Genomic DNA, 18,541 nt, shown 5'->3' with positions numbered 1-18,541 from the left:
GTAATCTACACACTTAATGCAATCCCTATCAAACACCAACAGCATTCTTCACAGAAGTAGAACAAATAATCCTAAAATTCATATGGAACCACAAAAGATCCCAAATGGCACAGCAATCTTGAGAAAGAAGAAATCCAGAGGTATCACATACAATCTCAGATTTCAAGAAATACTTCAAAGCTATAGTAATCAAACTCTATCATACTGGCACAAAAACAGACACACAGGTCAACGGAAAATAGAAGAGAGAGCCCAGAAATAAACCCACGATTATAGGATCACTCAATCTTCAGCAAAGAAGGCAAGAATATACGACGGGAGAAATTTCTCTTCGAGAAATGGCGCTGGGAAAACTGTAAGCCACATGCAAAAGAATGAACCTGGACCACTTTCTTACATCATACACAAAAATAAACTCAAAATGGATTAAAGACCTAAACGTGAGACTTGAAACCATAAAAATCTTCGAAGAGCACACAGGCATTCATTTCTCTGACATCAGTCATAGCAACGTTTTTCTAGAGATGTCTCCTGAGGCAAGGGAAACAAAGGCAAGTATGAACCACTGGCACGACATCACAGTAAAAAGCTCCTGCACAGCAAAAGAAATAATCAACAAAATCAAAAGATAACCTACTGAATGGGAGAAGATATTTGCAAATGACATTCAATAAAGGGTTAGTATCCAAAAAATATAAGGGATTTACACAACACCAAAAAACCCACAAATAATTCCATTTAAAAATGGGCAGAAGACATGAACAGACAGTTCTCCAATGAAGACACACAGATGACCAACAGACACATGAAAAGATCCTCAACATCACTCACCATCAAGGAAATGCAAATCAAAACCACACTGAGATATCACCTCACACCTGTCAGAAGAGCTAAAATCAAAACCACAAGAAACAAGTGTTGGTGAGGATGCGGAGAAAAAGGAATCCTTGTGTACCACTGGTGGGAATGCGAAATGGTGCACCCACTGTGGAAGACAGTACGGAGGTTCCTCAAAAAATTGAGAATAGAATCACCATATGACCCAGTAATTCCACTACTATTTACCCAAATAATATTTTAAAAACCTAATTCAGGGCGCCTGGGTGGCTCAGTCGGCTGACCATCCGACCTCGGCTCAGGTCATGATCTCACAGTCTGTGAGTCTGAGCCCCGCGTCAGGCTCTGTGCTGACAGCTCAGAGCTTGGAACCTGCTTCAGATTCTGTGTCTCCTTCTCTCTGACCCTCCCCCGTTGATGCTCTGTCCCTCTCTGTCTCAAAAATAAACATTAAAAAAAAAAAAAAACCTAACTCAAAAAGATACACGTACCTCTCTGTGTTTACTGCAGCATTATTTACAATAACCAAAGTGTGGAAGGAACCAAAGTGTCCACTGATAGATGAATGGATACAATACAGAAGATGTGGTACGTATATGCAATGGAATATTATTCAGCCATAAAAAAGAATGAGATCTTGCCATTTGCAACAATATGGACAGATCTAGAGGGTATAATGTGATGTGACATAAGTCAGTTGGAGAAAGACAAATACCATATGATTTCACTCACTCATGTGGAATTTAAGAAACTAAACAAATGAACAAACAAAAAAAGAAAACAAAAAAGACTCAGAAGTACAGAGAACAAACAGGTGGGTCCCAGAGGGAAGGGGATGGGTGAAATAGGTAAAAGGGACTGAGAGTACATGTACAGTGACAAGCACTGAGTACGTATAGAATTGTTGAATCACTCTATTATTGTACACCTGAAACTAATATAACATTGTATGTTAATTATACTGTAAAGTCTTTAAAAATGGTTTAAAAAAAAAGAATGGCTAAAGAATAATAAGAGTTATCCTTATGTGTCATCAGTCAAGGGTTTACTGAGTACATACACATATATATACACATATATATGTATGTGTATATATATATAGTGTGTGTGTATGTATATATCTATGAAAAGAAAATTTAGAAAGCTTTTCTCAAAAGAAAAAAAAGGAACTGCAATATTGGATAACATTTTTATACCTCGGAGCTATAAGGAAAAACATCAACAAATGTAACTAAAGTTAAAAGAACAAAAAGAAAAAAAAGAACAATGGACTAGGAGAAAATATTTGCAATAAATACAATAGAAAAAGGATTTAATACCCATGAAGTTAGGAAAAAAATGCAACACTTACCAATGAATAAAACAAATGGCCATTAGAAAAGCGGACAAATGATGTGGTCAGATATTTTCAAGTATAAACGATTGGTAAACACTAAAAGACATGCAGCTTCAGCAGTACTCAAGAAAGCTTGGGAAGACAATGAATTTCTAGGTTCTCACCTATCAGACTGGCAAACATTTGAGAATATTCTTAACATTGAAAGTTGGTGACATGATGGTGAAACAGGCCTTCTGGGAGAAACCTATTGCATTAAAAAGTGCACACCCTTGGGGCGCCTGGGTGGCGCAGTCGGTTAAGCGTCCGACTTCAGCCAGGTCACGATCTCGCGGTCCGTGAGTTCGAGCCTCGCGTCGGGCTCTGGGCTGATGGCTCGGAGCCTGGAGCCTGTTTCCGATTCTGTGTCTCCCTCTCTCTCTGCCCCTCCCCCATTCATGCTCTGTCTCTCTCTGTCCCAAAAAAATAAATAAACGTTGAAAAAAAAAAAAAAGTGCACACCCTTTAATCAAAGCAACAATTCAAATGTTAAGAGCCTACCAAAGAAACTAACACATGGGCATACAGATGAATGTACAAGGGTGTGTGCTATTTAAAACAGTGACAAACTGGGTACTGAATAAAATATTATGACATACCTGTATTACGGAAAAAATCCTGCACTACTAAAAATATATGAAATGGACAAAGCTGCAAGACTTATTATGAAGCGATAGAAATGCAAGTTACAGAAGCATGTAGTGTGACTATTCTTTATTTTTAAAAGTAAACGTATATGACGTGTATATATATGCATGCATTATTACCATTTAAAATTTATTTAGTGCTAGCAGGGGAGGGGCAGAGAGAGAAGGAGAGAGAGAATCCCAAGCAGGCTCTGCATTGTTAGCGCGGAGCCCAAACTAAGGAACTGTGACATCACGACCTAAGCCGAAATCGAGACTCTGACGCGTATCTGACTGAGACGCCCACAGGGGCCCCTGTATATCCATGCATTTAAAGACTTTATAGCGGCTGCCTCTAGGAAGGGGAGTGGTGTTTGAGTGAGCGGGTATGAATGCTAAGGGAAGGACTTCTCCGTTCTCCGTGAATAAACTTGCTGTTTGAATCTTTTATAAAAGAAAGAATATGTTCACGTACTACTTGTATAATTTTAAAAACCCAAAACGAAGTAATATATTTGAAATTCCAGAAATAGGCCTAAATGTATACAGACAGTTAAGTTTAAACAATGGGAGGCCGTATAATTTGGAGAAACTAGATAACTCTATGGAAAAAAAGTAACTCGGTTCCGTACCTCAACATATACTGAAATAAATCTTTGTTCTAAAAGGCTTAAAAATGCATATATTTTTTAATTGAAAACAACTGAGATAGGAAGATAAACTTGTAAGTAGTGAAAAAGTAGAGGAGATAAGCACAGTTTTAGTGGAGAGTGAACAGTGGCAATCACAAATTGAGAATTAAAGGGAATGTTGTATAAGAAATATTTGTGAACATAATGATGTATAAAAGCTTGATATCTTAAAATTTCAGAATAAACCATAAGATATTAGGACCTTCTTTGAAAAAAAAACTTTAAGATCTGAAAGAAGAATGAAGAAATGGAAAGAAATGCTATTTTTTTTAAAGGTTTTTAAAAAAATTTTTTTAAATGTTTATTTTTGAGACAGAGAGAGACACAGCATGAATGGGGGAGGGTCAGAGAGAGAGGGAGACATAGAATCTGAAGCAGGCTCCAGGCTCTGAACTGTCAGCACAGAGCCCGAAGCGGGGCTCGAACTCACGGACCGCAAGATCATGACCTGAGCCAAAGTCGGACGCTTAACTGGCTGAGCCACCCAGGCGCCCCAAGAAATGCTATTTTTAATACATTTCTAAGTACAAATCCAACAGAGACTTTTGGGACCTTTACAAATTATTCAAGAATGTATCCAGATGAACAAATGGTCGTAAGTATCAGTGAATATATTGAAAGAGAACTGCACCCAAGGGGGATATTAAGTCTTATTAAGTATATAAACTTCTATTGACAATAACTAAAACAGGGTGAAACTCATGCAGAAAGAGAAACACAACTTAGTCGAACAAACAATGAGTAAAAACTAAATCTCACTATGTATTATAAAGTTTATTCAACCAATGTTTAGTGAGTGATTACTATGTGCTAGACACCTACCACTCTACTCCGGGGCTACCTTGGTCAATAAGTCACATTCTCGGCTGGCTTACATTCTGAGTGTGGGAAGAACGAGGCACATAAGCATGATCTTTTCCACCATCATAAGTGCTCTGAAGGACATGAGCAGGATGGTGTGATGGGAGTTACTTCAGATAGGCCGTCATGAAGGTCTCAGGATCGACATTTGGACCGAGTCACGAATGCTAAAGAAGCGAGTCATTTGAAGAGCTATAGAGGAAAGGGATTTGGGCAAGAGTGTTCTAGTGGACAAAGCAAGTGCAAAGGTCCTGAAGCAAAACTGCACTTGTGTCTGAGGAACAGAAAGAAGACTGAAATGGCTAGAGTAGTGTGAAGGTGAAAGTGAGTATGATGAGGTCAGACAGAGAAGGACAAAGGAGCCAGATCACGTCAGGCCTTGTAGGCTGACAGGGAGTTTGAATTTTACTCTAAACACATTATACATTAAGGTTTCTTCAAAAAAGGGAGGTAAAATGGATAGTTTACATTCAATAATTCAGAAAAAAATGTTAGTTTTAAAATAAACTAAAAAATATACAGAGAATTACTTTTGATAAGAGAAATCATTTGTGTGCTAAGATGAAAATGATGTCAATTATAATCGTGAGAGGTCATCTAATATAATATGCATCCTGATGCTGCAGTCATTAAAGTGTGAAAAAAATGTGCATCTTAGAACATATGTAATATAATACCATAAACCAGGTTCTAGACTTTACTGGACAAGTGGTTCAATTATGTTATAATAGGTGTATATGAAAAGAACAATGGAAATCTACACATGGAAAAAGTAGGCAGGATTATTCAAAATAAAAATTCAGACATCTGTGAGGCAGCACTCTACCTCAGAGTAGAAATTAAAAATGACACATTTCAATGTTAGAGGTAGGAAGACACATGAACTCAAATACTCCTGGAGACATTATAAATTAATATAGCTTTTCTGTATATCCACCTAGCAACATGCATTATAATTAGAAATATTAGTATCTTTGACTCAGGAATTCTGTTTTCTGTCTATTCTGTAAATTGGCCCAACAGTCCGCATAAAGACACGCAGTAGTTTTGTCTGTGTTAATTAAAAAAAAAAAAAAAAAAAATGGAGACAACTAATTTCTCTCCTACTCCCCTAGGGCCGGATGGGCTAAGGACACTCAAATTGCCCCCACTGAAACGTTCTGCTTTGACTCACTCCTGGAAAAGAGAGGTAGGTCGGGACACGCTGAGAAACAGAAAACGTGGCGTGGTCGATTCCTCCTCACCACGTTTCCGCTGGAATGCCAAAGCCAGGAGCCCCGCCTACGGCGAGCTCTGTTTCTCCAGATTCCCTCCCGCGCCTTGCCCTCGGGTGTCCCCAGGAGGAGCTCATGGACATTCCCAGGGATACCGAAGCCAGACCGTGACCCAGACACTCTGCTCAGCTGACCTTCTCTCGGAGGCCTGCACGGAGAAGTGGCCAAGTGACACTAGCCTCCCACAGCTGTCTGCGCTTGCCACTCAGATTTTCCAAACTAAGACAAACAGCAGTTAGGGAATATACATCACATGGTAAAGCTGTGAAGAGAAGCAAAGGGGTGAGCAACTCAAATGCCGGAGGAAGGATGCCACGGATGAGGGGATGGAAGCGAGGAACTGCTCGCACAAGCCTGAGGGCACTAGGAGTGCACTGTTTCTTAATCTGGGTGACAGTTTCATTTTACTGGCCTTTTTTAGATTTATCAGCACGGTTAGCGTTATTTTTTTGTATATACATGTTTCACAATAAAAATAATTTTAGGGTCACCTGAGTGGCTCAGTCGGTTGAGCCTCCAACTCTGGCTCAGGTCATGATCTCACGGTTCGCGGGCTCGAGCCCCGCGTCGGGCTCTGTGCGGACAGCTCAGAGCCTGGAGCCTGCTTTGGATTCTGTGTCTCCCTCTCTCCCTGCCCCTCCCCTGCTTGTGCTCTGTCTCTCTCTCTCTCTCTCTCTCTCAAAAATAAACATTAAAAAAAATTTTTTTTAATAATTTTAAAAACAATCTTACAGGGATTCTGATTGGGTTTTCAGTAAATGGATAATCTGGAAGTAAGGGACATCGTAGTTAAGTTTTCTCAACAGGCAAAGGGTGTGTTTAATTCATCTATTTTGCTCTTTTTTCACATTTTTGGTAGATTTTGAGAGTTTTCTTCATATACATCTTACACGTTTTACGTTTATTTCTTGATATCTTATGGACCTTTTTGCTTTTGTTGAGTGGGCCCCTTGAAATATTTCCTTATTATTGCTAAGGAAAAGCTATTGATTTTTATATGTTAAACTTGTCCCCATAATGAACTCTATTAATAGCTCTAATGGTTTACCAGTTGATTGTTTCAGATTTCCTAGGTAGGTAATAATTTCATCTGTAATCATTATATATTCTGAAGCCTAGTAAAGCCAATCCCCAATTGCTGACCTCTTTCCCTCAAAACGTACTTTTACATTGCTTGGCCATTCATTTTTCCTGATAAATTTTCCCTTCACCAAAAGTTCTGTAAGATTTTCTGATGCAATTACACTTGGTTTCCCATTTAATTTATTGATTACTATTATTACCTTTGCTTGACTTTTCCCAACAAGCAGAGGACTTGTAGCTCCATTTATTTTAAGTATTCTTTTATGTCTTTCCTTTAATATTTTACAATTTTATTGGAATTAATGTTAAGTATTCCACACTAAATTAATTTCCAAACACTCAATATCCTTTATCACTATTGTGAGGGTTGTTTTTTTTTTTTAATTAAGGTTTTTCTGGGGCGCCTGGGTGGCGCAGTCGGTTGGGCGTCCGACTTCAGCCAGGTCACGATCTCGCGGTCTGTGAGTTCGAGCCCCGCGTCAGGCTCTGGGCTGATGGCTCAGAGCCTGGAGCCTGTTTCCGATTCTGTGTCTCCCTCTCTCTGCCCCTCCCCCGTTCATGCTCTGTCTCTCTCTGTCCCAAAAAATAAATAAACGTTGAAAAAAAAAAATAAAAAATAAATAAATAAATTAAGGTTTTCCTACCTGTGTTCACAGAAAAAAAACTTCAATTTTGATGAATTTATCTCATATTCTGCCATTTTGCCCGTATCATTCATTACTTGGTATAATTTTTGCTGGTTTTTTTTAAAGGTTTTCTAGGTATATAATCGGGCCATGTTATAGTGACAACTCATCTCTCTTTCTTCCTTTACCATGTTACTTGTTCACTTCCTTTTTTATAACTCATTACAAATGTTTGTTCAAATTAGAGTAAATAGTAAGAGATATCCTTATTTTCATGAATGCCTACAGATTTCTCTCCTGAGAAAACACTGGTCCTTGGTTTTAAAACTAAAATTTGCTGGGGTGCTTGGCTGCCTCAGTTGGTACAGCGCGTGACTCTTGATCTTGAGATAAGTTCAAGCCCTACACTGGGTGCAGAGTTTACTTTATTAAATGAATGAATGAATGAATGAATGAATGAATGAATAAAATCTTGGGGCGCCTGGGTGGCTCTGTTGGTTAAGCGTCTGATGTTGGCTCAGGTCATGATCTCACAGTTTGTGAGTTCAAGCCCCACATCAGGCTCTGTGCTGACAGCTCAGAGCCTGGAGCCTGCTTTGGATTGTGTCTCCTTCTCTCTCTGCCCTTCCCCACTTGTGCTCTGTCTCTCAAAAATAAATAAATGTAAACAATAAAATAAAAATAAATTAATAAAATAAAATAAATTAATAAAACCTTGAAAAAAAAAAACCCTAAAATTTGCTTCTTCTAGAAAAATAAACTAGGTACTGGAGAAAAGAAGAAAAATACTTTTCACTATATATTCTTGGTTCACCTTTTGAATCCTGAACCATGTAAACATGGTTTATTTCCTCAACAACAAATAGTTTATGATAAATAAATAAACATGCACTACATAATCAAATAATAATGTTTCTTATTTCAATTCAAGAGCATTTCGGTGGGGCGCCTGGGTGGCTCAGTCGGTTGAGCGTCCAACTTCGGCTCAGGTCATGATCTCACGGTCTGTGAGTTTGAGCCCCGCGTCGGGCTCCGTGCTGACAGCTCAGAGCCCAGAGCCTGTTTCAGATTCTGTGTCTCCCTCTCTCTCTGACCCTCCCCTGCTCATGCTCTGTCTCTTTCTGTCTCAAAAATAAATAAACCTTAAAAAAATTTTTTTTTAATAAAAAAATAAAAAAAGAGCATTTCGGGAATATAACTTGGATAATCATTTCTCTCGGCATCTACTGATGCAACTCTATCAGTCTCCACTATTTTTCTTACTGCTGTAACAGACCCTAAGAACTAGTATACTGTAAATCAACACACACACACAAACACACACACACAAGCCAAAACATAACACAAGAACCCTAGAGCCAACCAAGATTTAAGGCCACAATGCTTTTTTTTTTTAATGTTTATTTATTTTTGAGAGACAGAATGTGAGTGGGGAGGGGCAGAGAGAGAGCAAGACACAGAATTGGAGGCAGGCTCCAGGTTCCGAGCTGTCAGAACATAGCCCCATGTGGGGCTCAAACTCACAAGCTGTGAGATCATGACCTTAGCTCAAGTCGGACGCTCAACTGAGCCACCCAGGCACCCCCAGACCACAATGCTTGTTAATGGAACAGAAAGAAACAAAAGCCAGGTCTGGTGACTCCTTGCTACAAGTGATTATTGGCTAAGATTTTCTTTAGTAATTTTGTACCAAAACTAATATGCAGTATTACTCAAAATATTTTTTTGCAAGGCTTTTGGATTACAAACCATTTACACTGTGAAATCGCTTAAGTAGTATGATGTTTTTATTCTCGGTTTAAGAAATACCTTTTACAAGATAGAGGTTTTATTGTACTTCAACATTTATTTATTTTTATTTTTTTTAATTTTTTTTTTCAACGTTTATTTATTTTTGGGACAGAGAGAGACAGAGCATGAACGGGGGAGGGGCAGAGAGAGAGGGAGACACAGAATCGGAAACAGGCTCCAGGCTCCGAGCCATCAGCCCAGAGCCTGACGCGGGGTTCGAACTCACGGACCGCGAGATCGTGACCTGGCTGAAGTCGGACGCTTAACCGACTGCGCCACCCAGGCACCCCTGTACTTCAACATTTAAAAAGAATTCTACCGAATCTATTAGGGAGACAGTTTTGTTTTTGTTTTACTTTTAAATGTTTATTTATTGAGAGAGACACAGAAGCAGAGCATGAGCAGGGGAGAGGCAGACAGAGAGGAAGACAAAGAATCTGAAGCAGGCTCCAGACTCTGAGCTGTCCACACACAGCCTAATGCAGGCCTCGAACCCACGAACCATGAGATCATGACCTGAGCTGAAGCTGGATGCTTAACCAACTGAGCCACCCAGGTGCCCCATACTTTTTAAAGTTTATTTATTTTGAGAGAGTAAGTGATTGCACGCGCACGCGAGCGGGTAGGGGCAGAGAGACGGAGAGAGACAGAATCCCAAGCAGGCTTTGCATTGTCAGTGCAGAGCTCAACTCAGGGCTCGAATCCACAAACCACAAGACCATGACCTGAGCTGAAACCAAGAGTCGGCCACTTAACTGATGAGCCACCCAGCCGTCCCAGGAGTCAGTTCTTTGTTACGCCTTTCTTATTTCATCCTGATGCTGGATTAAGAGCCTTGTTGTTGATCTCATTTGGTATTCATGTTCTGACGTCAGCTATTTCAAATACATTAGTAATACAACTATGCAGATCATCCTCTAAAAACATGTTATTATCTGACTTTTATCCTCAATATATTAGGCCAACTATTTGTTGATTTTATTGTCTTTTCAAAGATCAAACCTATCATTTTCCTTTAGTTCCTATTATTTTCACCCTTTTACTTATCTTCCCAAATCCAGTGCACACTATTTAATAAATGTCCATTACCTTATAAAGTTAATTTCTTTTTCTTGCTAATATAGATATTGTAATATAGTGATAATAGTAATATAGTCTAATATAGTAATATAGTGTAATATATATATTGTGATATTAAGTTATAGATATAGGTATAGATATAGATATCTAATATAGATATCAATTTTTAAAATATATTATCACATATTTCCTTTTTATTCTAACACACTTATATGTACATTTCTATCGCATTCTATAGTTTAAAATACTATAGAATACATCGTCATAATTGAATCCTACAACCTGGTATTTCTACATTCAGATGGTAGGTCTGTGACTCAAATGCAGGTTCTATGATTCTAGATCTGGAGTTCTTTCTATTATACCACACTGACTCAATGTCCAATCTGACTCAGGTATTTTAAGAAAGTTTTAAAAATTATCTGAGAGATTAGTCTTTTTTAGGTTATTTATACTGTTATGTACGACAAGCGAATAAAATGTATGAACTCTTAAATTAATCACCTTAAATCATTTCCTGAATGTAAAGTTTGTATTTTTATAGCTAGAGAGTTTACTTTTCTGTTAGGTTTTAATGCAAGCTTCTACTTCAGTGCCTTCTACTTAAGCAACTTATTCGAGTCACTTAAAGGAAGCCTGCCTAAAATTTCACCTATAAAATGATGGAATTAGGGACGCCTGGCTGGCTCAGTCAGTAGAGCATATGATTCTTAATCTCAGGGCTGTGAATTCGAGCCCCACATTGGGTGCAGGATTACTTTAAAAAAAAAAAATCTAAAATGATGAAATTATACTAAATTAATGGTTCTCAAGCTAGGGTCCCTAGGCATCTCAGTTTCCATGAAGATAATGAAAAAGGATCTGTAAGCCATTTCTAACTTTTAAAAAGCCTAAAAAAATCATGTTGATCTATGTTAAGATTGCACAGACTAACTAAAACATCAAGCCTCTTTGTCTTAGGCTAGAATTACAAGTGAAAATAAAATGTATGAATTCTTTTTTTTTTTTTTTTTTTTAACATTTACTTATTTTTGAGACAGAGCATGAACGGGGGAGGGGCAGAGAGAGAGGGAGACACAGAATCAGAAGCAGGCTCCAGGCTCTGAGCCATCAGCCCAGAGCCCGACGCAGGGCTCGAACTCACGGACCGCGAGATCGTGACCTGAGCCGAAGTCCGACGCTCAACCGACTGAGCCACCCAGGCGCCCCAAAATGTATGAATTCTTAAATATCATTTGGTTTGATAGCTGAAGAAAATTTCTAAATATAGTATGCTACTATAATTTATAATAAGAAAATATTTGGTATTCATGCCTATTTCTGGCACAGGGCTCCTAAGTGATAAAGGAATTTGGAATTTCCTAAGTGATAAAGGTGTCTTGTTTATGTTAATAAGGTAACTTCTGGAAAGCACCTAAAGATGGGGGCCGGTTGCCAGGAAAAACAACCATTCAATCAGAGGATCAGAACTTTCAGTCCCACCCCAGATCTCCGGAAAAACCCAACAGGACAGGGTTTGGGAGCTTCCAGGTTAATGGAGATGGGAGAGAGTGGCCTGACTGGAAAGGGCATAAAAGCTCCATGCCCTTTCCCCTTTCCTTGCCCTGTGCATCCTTTTACAGTAAGCTGGTAATCTAGTAAGTACAATGTTCTTCTAGAGAGTTCTATAAGCCCTTCTAGCAAATTAATCAAACCCGAGGAGGGTGTCATGGGAACCTCTGATCTACAGCCAGCCAGTCAGAAGCACAGGTGACAGACAACCTGGACTTGTGAGTGGTGTCGTGTCTATCTATCTCCAGGTAGATGGCGTCAGAACGGAGTTAAATTTGTGGGACACCTGCTCGTTTGTGGGACACCACAGAGAACTGAGCTAACTGCTAGGTGGTGTCGGGGAAAGAACAGACAAATTGGAATTGGGTGTCAGAATCGTACATGAAAACCAAGGGCAGGGAGAGAGCTGGGTAGAAACCAAGGAGTCCAAAAGTTCTAAGAGTTTTTATGGGTTGCTAGGAGCTTTCTTACAGTACCGTATGGTGGACACCTGGCAACTCTTACCAGTGTCAATAAAGAGACTGACAACAAGACCTACAGGATGGTTACGCAAAAATTCAGTGCGAATTCTTTACTGGCTGCCATCATTAGCTGACTACACATACCTGGATGAGGTCCAAGATTCCAAGTTCACTCTCGGATGAATCCACACAAAACACAAAGTACAGTGTAGCATAGTGCCGATAGATCAGTTTGTAGTCGGAGCCACCAATCAAACTGTGGAAAATGGGAAACATTTAAATGGATGTATCCTAACTAAACACATCTCCAAGAAACGCTGTGCCAAAGAATGAGAACGGGCTCAACAGAAAGGGGAGGATGGGCCAAACAATAGACCATTTCTCGCAGGGGACCAGCACCCAAGTTTGGCAGAGATGCCTAAAGCCACTTGACCTCACCTTTTCTTCTGCCATCTTCCCAGGAACCAAACCTCTAGATGAAGCACAACCAAGCAACAGCTTCCAAACGGAAGTGGGACTCTTCCTGGGCAGCTCAGACACCCACCCGACACTTGAGGAAACAGCAATGAAGGCCACCCAATAGTAGACGTGTGGGTAGAAAACTGAAACCCATCGTTTACCTTCCACCTTCCAAGAAGTTACAGATGTTGTCATCTCGCTTGAGAACTAGATGGAAGGTCTCTCGGACAATCTGCTGTTGAATTTCTTCTGGCTGTGGAATAAAATAAATAAAGTGACTCAGTGGGGAGGTCTGAAAAACTACATTCCATGGATGGGGATACACAGGGAAAGAAATGCTTCCAAGCAGGGAATTATCGGAACATTTGGTACCAGTTTTCAGAAAAAATAAAAAATGATGAGTAAAGAAAAAATAAAAGGGAAATCTATGGAAAAATAGATTAAGACTCAGTTACAGGAATTAAGATAGGGTATATTTACCTAGGTATCTAGTCACTAACCATTATTGTCCTGATAGGTAAGGTGATACTTCCTTATAGTTAACAACCAAGGAAAGGAGAACTGATAAACTCTCCTAAAAGATCAAAGAATAACTAGAAGAGCAGTGCTGGAATATTTTGTCTTCCCCTAGAAAACATCTATGCCAATGTCAATAGGTCTAACCCTTCAAGGAGGTCAAGATGTAATCATGTAATTTTGTTTTTAAAAACCGAATTTTCCATCTTTTGCACTGACAATACGGTATAATGGGGTGTTACTGAGGAAGACAGAAAAAATTCTATTTACAGATTAGAATTTGGAATAGAGTTATACTTTTTTTTAACTACTATATACAAGAAAGCTCAACTGTAACAACATCTCTTGATAACTTACACTGATTTCTATTTATACAGAGGAGGTTCACAGTAAGTATGGTTTTTTTAAATAGTAATTTTTTTTTTCAACGTTTATTTATTTTTGGGACAGAGAGAGACAGAGCATGAACGGGGGAGGGGCAGAGAGAGAGGGAGACACAGAATCGGAAACAGGCTCCAGGCTCTGAGCCATCAGCCCAGAGCCTGACGCGGGGCTCGAACTCACGGACCGCGAGATCGTGACCTGGCTGAAGTCGGACGCTTAACCGACTGCGCCACCCAGGCGCCCCGACAGTAAGTATGGTTTTAAAAAAGGATGATGGCAGGAAGAAACTAATCATTAAGACAAAAGTAATAAAAAGCTGTAGACCAGTGACCTGGGAATGTTATCAAAATACAGGTTCCAATTTAGTAGGTTTGGGGTAAGTCCTGAGACTGTATCTCATTCCAGGTGATACCAAAGCTGCTGGTTTGGAGATCACACTTTGAGTAGCAAAGCTTAAGAAAATCTTCAGACCGGACTTGCCCTTAGAGTCAGAAACTAGACTGAAGTAACGTTAATGCCTTCTTTCTACAGCACTGAATTTGTTTGAAATCACCAGTTATTTTAAAAGAAAGAGAACCAAACAAGATGTCATTGTGAAATTACTTTTCAGAACTTTGGCTCAACATGGACATACAGTGGCCCTCCGTTATTTACTGAATGAATGAAGACTAGTCACTAAAAGTCTGAGTACGCCAGGATGCTGTAAAGGATTAACTCTGCGTACTTGGAAACAGAAAACATGCTAAGCATCAGCACTTTTTTAAACTGACCAAAACAGCTTTCAAACCAAACAAAGCCTACGTGGAAATGGCCACAGAGGGAAAGTGGTATGAAACAGTAAAGCTAACTAATTTCTGATTTCAACAAAAAGACGGACTACCTCTTGCTTCCAAGCCTCAAGTACTTTAACAGTCCCGCATATCTTTTAGTACTCTGCAGTTTTCAAGGTCAATTTTCACTCATGGGCTAACGTGGTTCTCATAAAACTCCTATGTTCTCTAAAAGTTTACCAAAGGCGAATAAGAACACGCAAAGATGTTCATTAGAGGAATGGAAAATTAAAACCACAGTGAGAACCCACTTTATACCCATTATAGTATTTTTATTCAAAAAGATAATAACAAATGTTGATAGAGAGGTGGACAAATTGGAACTCCTATACATTGCTGATGGGAATGTGAAATGGTGCAGCCTCGGTGGAAAACAGTTTGCCAGTTCCTCCAAAGGTTCACCATAAAGTTACCTTATGACCCAACAATTCTACTCCTAGATTTATAACCAGGAGAAATGAAAACACGTGCACAGAAACACTTGTACATGAATGTTGATGGCAGCATTCTTCACAAGAGCCACAGGTAGAAACATCAGCTGATGGGCAATCGAAATGTGGTATATCCATACAATGGAATTTAACTTGGCAATAAAGAAGGATGAAGCATGCATACATGCCACAAGTGGGATTAACCTTAAAAACATACTAAGTGAAAGAGGCCACATATTGAATACCATTTATATCAAATGTCCAGAATAGGCAAATTGAGAGAAGCAGAAAGTAGACTAGTGGTCGCCTAGGGCTAAAGGAGCTGAAGAAGAAATTGGAAACAAGTGCTAATGGGTAGTGGTTTCTTTTTGCGGAAATGGAAATGTTCCAAAATTGACCGTGGGGATGGTTCCACAATTTTGCAAATGTACTAAAATCCACTGAACTGTATGCTTTAAATAGGTGAACGACATGTAGGTGATTTATTTCTCAATAAAAACCTAAAAAGAGAAAAAAAAAAAAAGAAAAATTCACACACACACAAATGCAAATACAAACTAAATGGTTGTAGTGAATGATCGTATTTTTTATCTGGAAATAATTATTCAATGTAATCTAGCTTAAAAACTCTATGAAAAGGTAAAATTATTTTGTTCATTCCTATTTGACACACACACACAAAGGGAAGTAACACACGGTCAATAGACACAGGGGTTAAAAAAAAAAAAAAAAAAAAAAAAAAAAAGGTGAGCTGAGGCCCGAACAGGAGTTTTCTGACTTTTAACCCTCTTGCGTTTCACCGATAATGTATGTAACATTTCTGAAACCTCGCCGCGAAGAAATACAACGCTGGGGGTCAGGAGACAAAGAATGATGTTTGTTTTCCCAGAGGAGTTTTTGGGGAAACTCAAATTTCCGTGATCGTTTATGGAGCCCTCACGCGGCAGCCTTTATAATTTCTCACCGTTTCCCACTTGGAAGCTGACTTTCTTCAACTCTACAGAAGGAAGGGTATCCAGTCCCTGGGCGGTCCCACCCAGCACTGAAGCAAAATAATCCCAAGAAAGCACGTTTCCAGATCTTTGGGCTAAAGCAAAAACTTTAATAAGCTGCATATTTCTTCCTACTCGTACGACCAACAAGATTAAAGGGGCTTAGATGGGTGAAGTTTTCAATGGGGCACACCCCCCCCCAACCGTCCTTTAGAGAGCCCCGAGACGCAAGGAGAAATGTCACTAAACGGCAGAGAGATGCAGGGGTCCAGGAAGGGTTGAGCGGGGGTGGGACGTGAGGCCCGACGCCGACCCCGGTCCCGCAAGGAGGGTGACGGGTGCGAGGGTCACGCCCGGTGCGGGAGCCGGAGGTGGGGAGACGGCAGGTGGGGCCGGAGGGAGGGAGGGGGGGCACGGACGCTCTGCAGGGACGTGACGAGGCTGGGCCGCACTCACGAAACGCTGGTAGAAGCGGACCAGCCGCGGCTTCCCGTGGTTGTTGAAAACCAGAATCGCTTGAATCATCTTTGCCGGCCACGTTCCTTTCAGCGCCGGCGGCCCCCACAAAGCACCTACTTCCGCCACAACACGGCCACTTCCGCTTGGTGCGCTGCTGAGCGCGACCGGCGGAAACGTGCCCCGGCGCCCAAGGGGCCCGGCCGCGAAGAGTCCGGCTTCCCGGCACCCCCAAGAGAAAGCGCCAGGGTGGGCTAGCGGGGAGGGGGCGGGGGTCGGGCCGCTGCGGACCCCGAGGCTGGGCAGCGTCGTCACCTCGGCTGGCACCGGTTTGCCAGTCAGGGGCTGGCCAGGGCGCGAACCCGGATCTCTTGCCTTTCGGCCGGCCGGACCGCTTGCTGCAGAATCTCGGGCGGAGCACGTCGGGAAAGCAGATCCCGAAGCCGAAGTCCCTGACAGCAGCCGCGCTCCCGGGCGACTGGGCGGCGGGGGGCTCCCTGTTTCCCCGTCTCCCCTTCTCCCCGTCCTCGCGAAACGTGCAGTCCTGCCTCTCCCCTTAACACTTGCAGAACGGTTCCCAGCGTGGAGATAACCAGCCTATTTAGCCGTTGCCCGCTTAGGGAACGTGAAGTTCATTTTTGATTTTCAGTACGATATACGTAACAACGCTGCAGGCAATATTAATGCCTGCTGGTGCAAAAGGGCCGTTTCTCCACGGTAGGTAGCGAGCGGTGGAATTACGGAATCTTCAGCGCAAATCCATGTGACGATCCCAAATTTGTAGATTTCCTTTCTTCTTTTAATGACTTCGGGTGAGGTGGAGCACGTCCCTTGTTGCAGCTATAGAGCTGCGAATCGGAATCACCTGTCCAGAGGACTGTTCCGCAGTGGGGAGCAAAAACCTTTACAATATGTAGAACATGAGGCCCAGCATCTACAGTTTTGGAATTTATAATAAAAGGATTGTGGGATGTGTGAAAAGCCTCAAGAACGTACATCTCAGCAGTGTTAACTGCAGGGAAAAACGGGACACACACTCATCATTCCAAAACGAGATGATCCTTAAATACATTGTTCTATCTGCACATGAGGAATATTAAATGGCCATTAAAAACAATGTGAGGGGCGCCTGGGTGACCGAGTCATTTAAACCTCTGACTCTTGGTTTCTGCTTGGGTCATGATCTCAGTTTGTGGGTTCCAGCCCCGTGTCCGGCTCCACGCTGAGTGTGGAGCCTGCTTGGGATTCTCTCTCTCCCTCTCGCTGCCCCACCCCTGCTCATGCTGTCTCCGTCTCTCTCAAAATAAATAAACTTAAAAAATAATAATGTTGTGAAAGGCTTACGGGATAGATAAATGTTCATGACATATCTAAGTGAAAAGATCACACAAAGTATGTACATGGATACCCCACTCTGTAAAAGACTGTAAGTAGATACACTAAAATATAAATAATAATTGTGTCTCATGGAATGGCAGCATCACAAAGGGTTCTGCACGGGCCACAGTAACAACACTGCCCTGGTTAGAACCCTAGCTCTGTTGACCACCTGGGCCCCTCCGCCAAGTGTCTTCGTCCCTAGAACAGGCGTGGTATCAGTTTCGTTTACTGTAATACTAGACTTTTTCCTACTTGAAAACAAAAATTATTCTCCTTAGACGGTTATAAACACAAAATTAGTTACTGTTTGTCACCACGTGGAGCATGGCATGTAACTGAGTTATTACACAAGCGATTTCAAAAACAGTGGTGAAATTGTATGTTTTTCATTTTTTGAATTTTCTAAAATACAAGAGTATTACTCTTGCAGCCAGATTTTTTTTTAACTTAAACCCAAAGGCAGTCAATGCGCACTGAAACTTGACAAAATGTTTCAAATGTTGAGGCAGAATATCAAAATTCTAAGACAAGAGTAATGAGAGGTACCTAGCTCTACAAAACCTTAAAGCCTCCTATGATAGTTCAAATTGTCACTGCAGGGAGACTTATTGAAATGTAGTAACTTAGGTATAAAATAACTTTAGGGGCGCCTGGGTGGCTCAGTCAGTTAAGTGTTGAGCTTCTGACTTCGGCTCAGGTCATGATCTCATGGTTCATGGGTTCGAGCCCCATCAGGCTCTGTGCTGACAGCTCAGAACCTGGAGCCTGCTTCAGATTCTGTGTCTCCCTCTCTCTCTGCCCCTCCCCTGCTTGTGCTCTCTTTCTCTCTCAAGATA

General features: G+C 40.9%; 1 protein-coding gene across 3 annotated transcripts in view; it reads right to left on the bottom strand.

Moving 5' to 3' along the window:
• The window catches only part of AP3S2 (adaptor related protein complex 3 subunit sigma 2), a 59,567-nt gene extending 43,099 nt beyond the window's left edge, over window positions 1-16,468 (bottom strand). Inside the window, exons 1-3 of one of the 3 annotated variants that reach the window (XR_006705449.1) lie at window positions 16,326-16,466; window positions 12,878-12,969; window positions 12,402-12,513 (exon numbers count right to left, since the gene is read on the bottom strand). Coding sequence is in view for 2 of the 3 variants with exons in the window: in XM_045452350.1 (XP_045308306.1) it covers window positions 12,402-12,513; window positions 12,878-12,969; window positions 16,326-16,394 (273 nt within the window). In the remaining variant the exon portion in view is untranslated. Of the gene's footprint in view, window positions 1-12,401; window positions 12,514-12,877; window positions 12,970-16,325 lie in introns of all 3 variants that reach the window. The other 2 variants (XM_045452350.1, XM_045452349.1) reach the window with 2 other exon arrangements.
• Between the last annotated feature and the right edge of the window lie 2,073 nt (window positions 16,469-18,541).

Source organism: Leopardus geoffroyi, chromosome B3 (assembly GCF_018350155.1).
Source record: "Leopardus geoffroyi isolate Oge1 chromosome B3, O.geoffroyi_Oge1_pat1.0, whole genome shotgun sequence".
Classification (NCBI taxonomy): domain Eukaryota; kingdom Metazoa; phylum Chordata; class Mammalia; order Carnivora; family Felidae; genus Leopardus; species Leopardus geoffroyi.
This window is presented reverse-complemented; position numbering and strand designations above follow the sequence as displayed.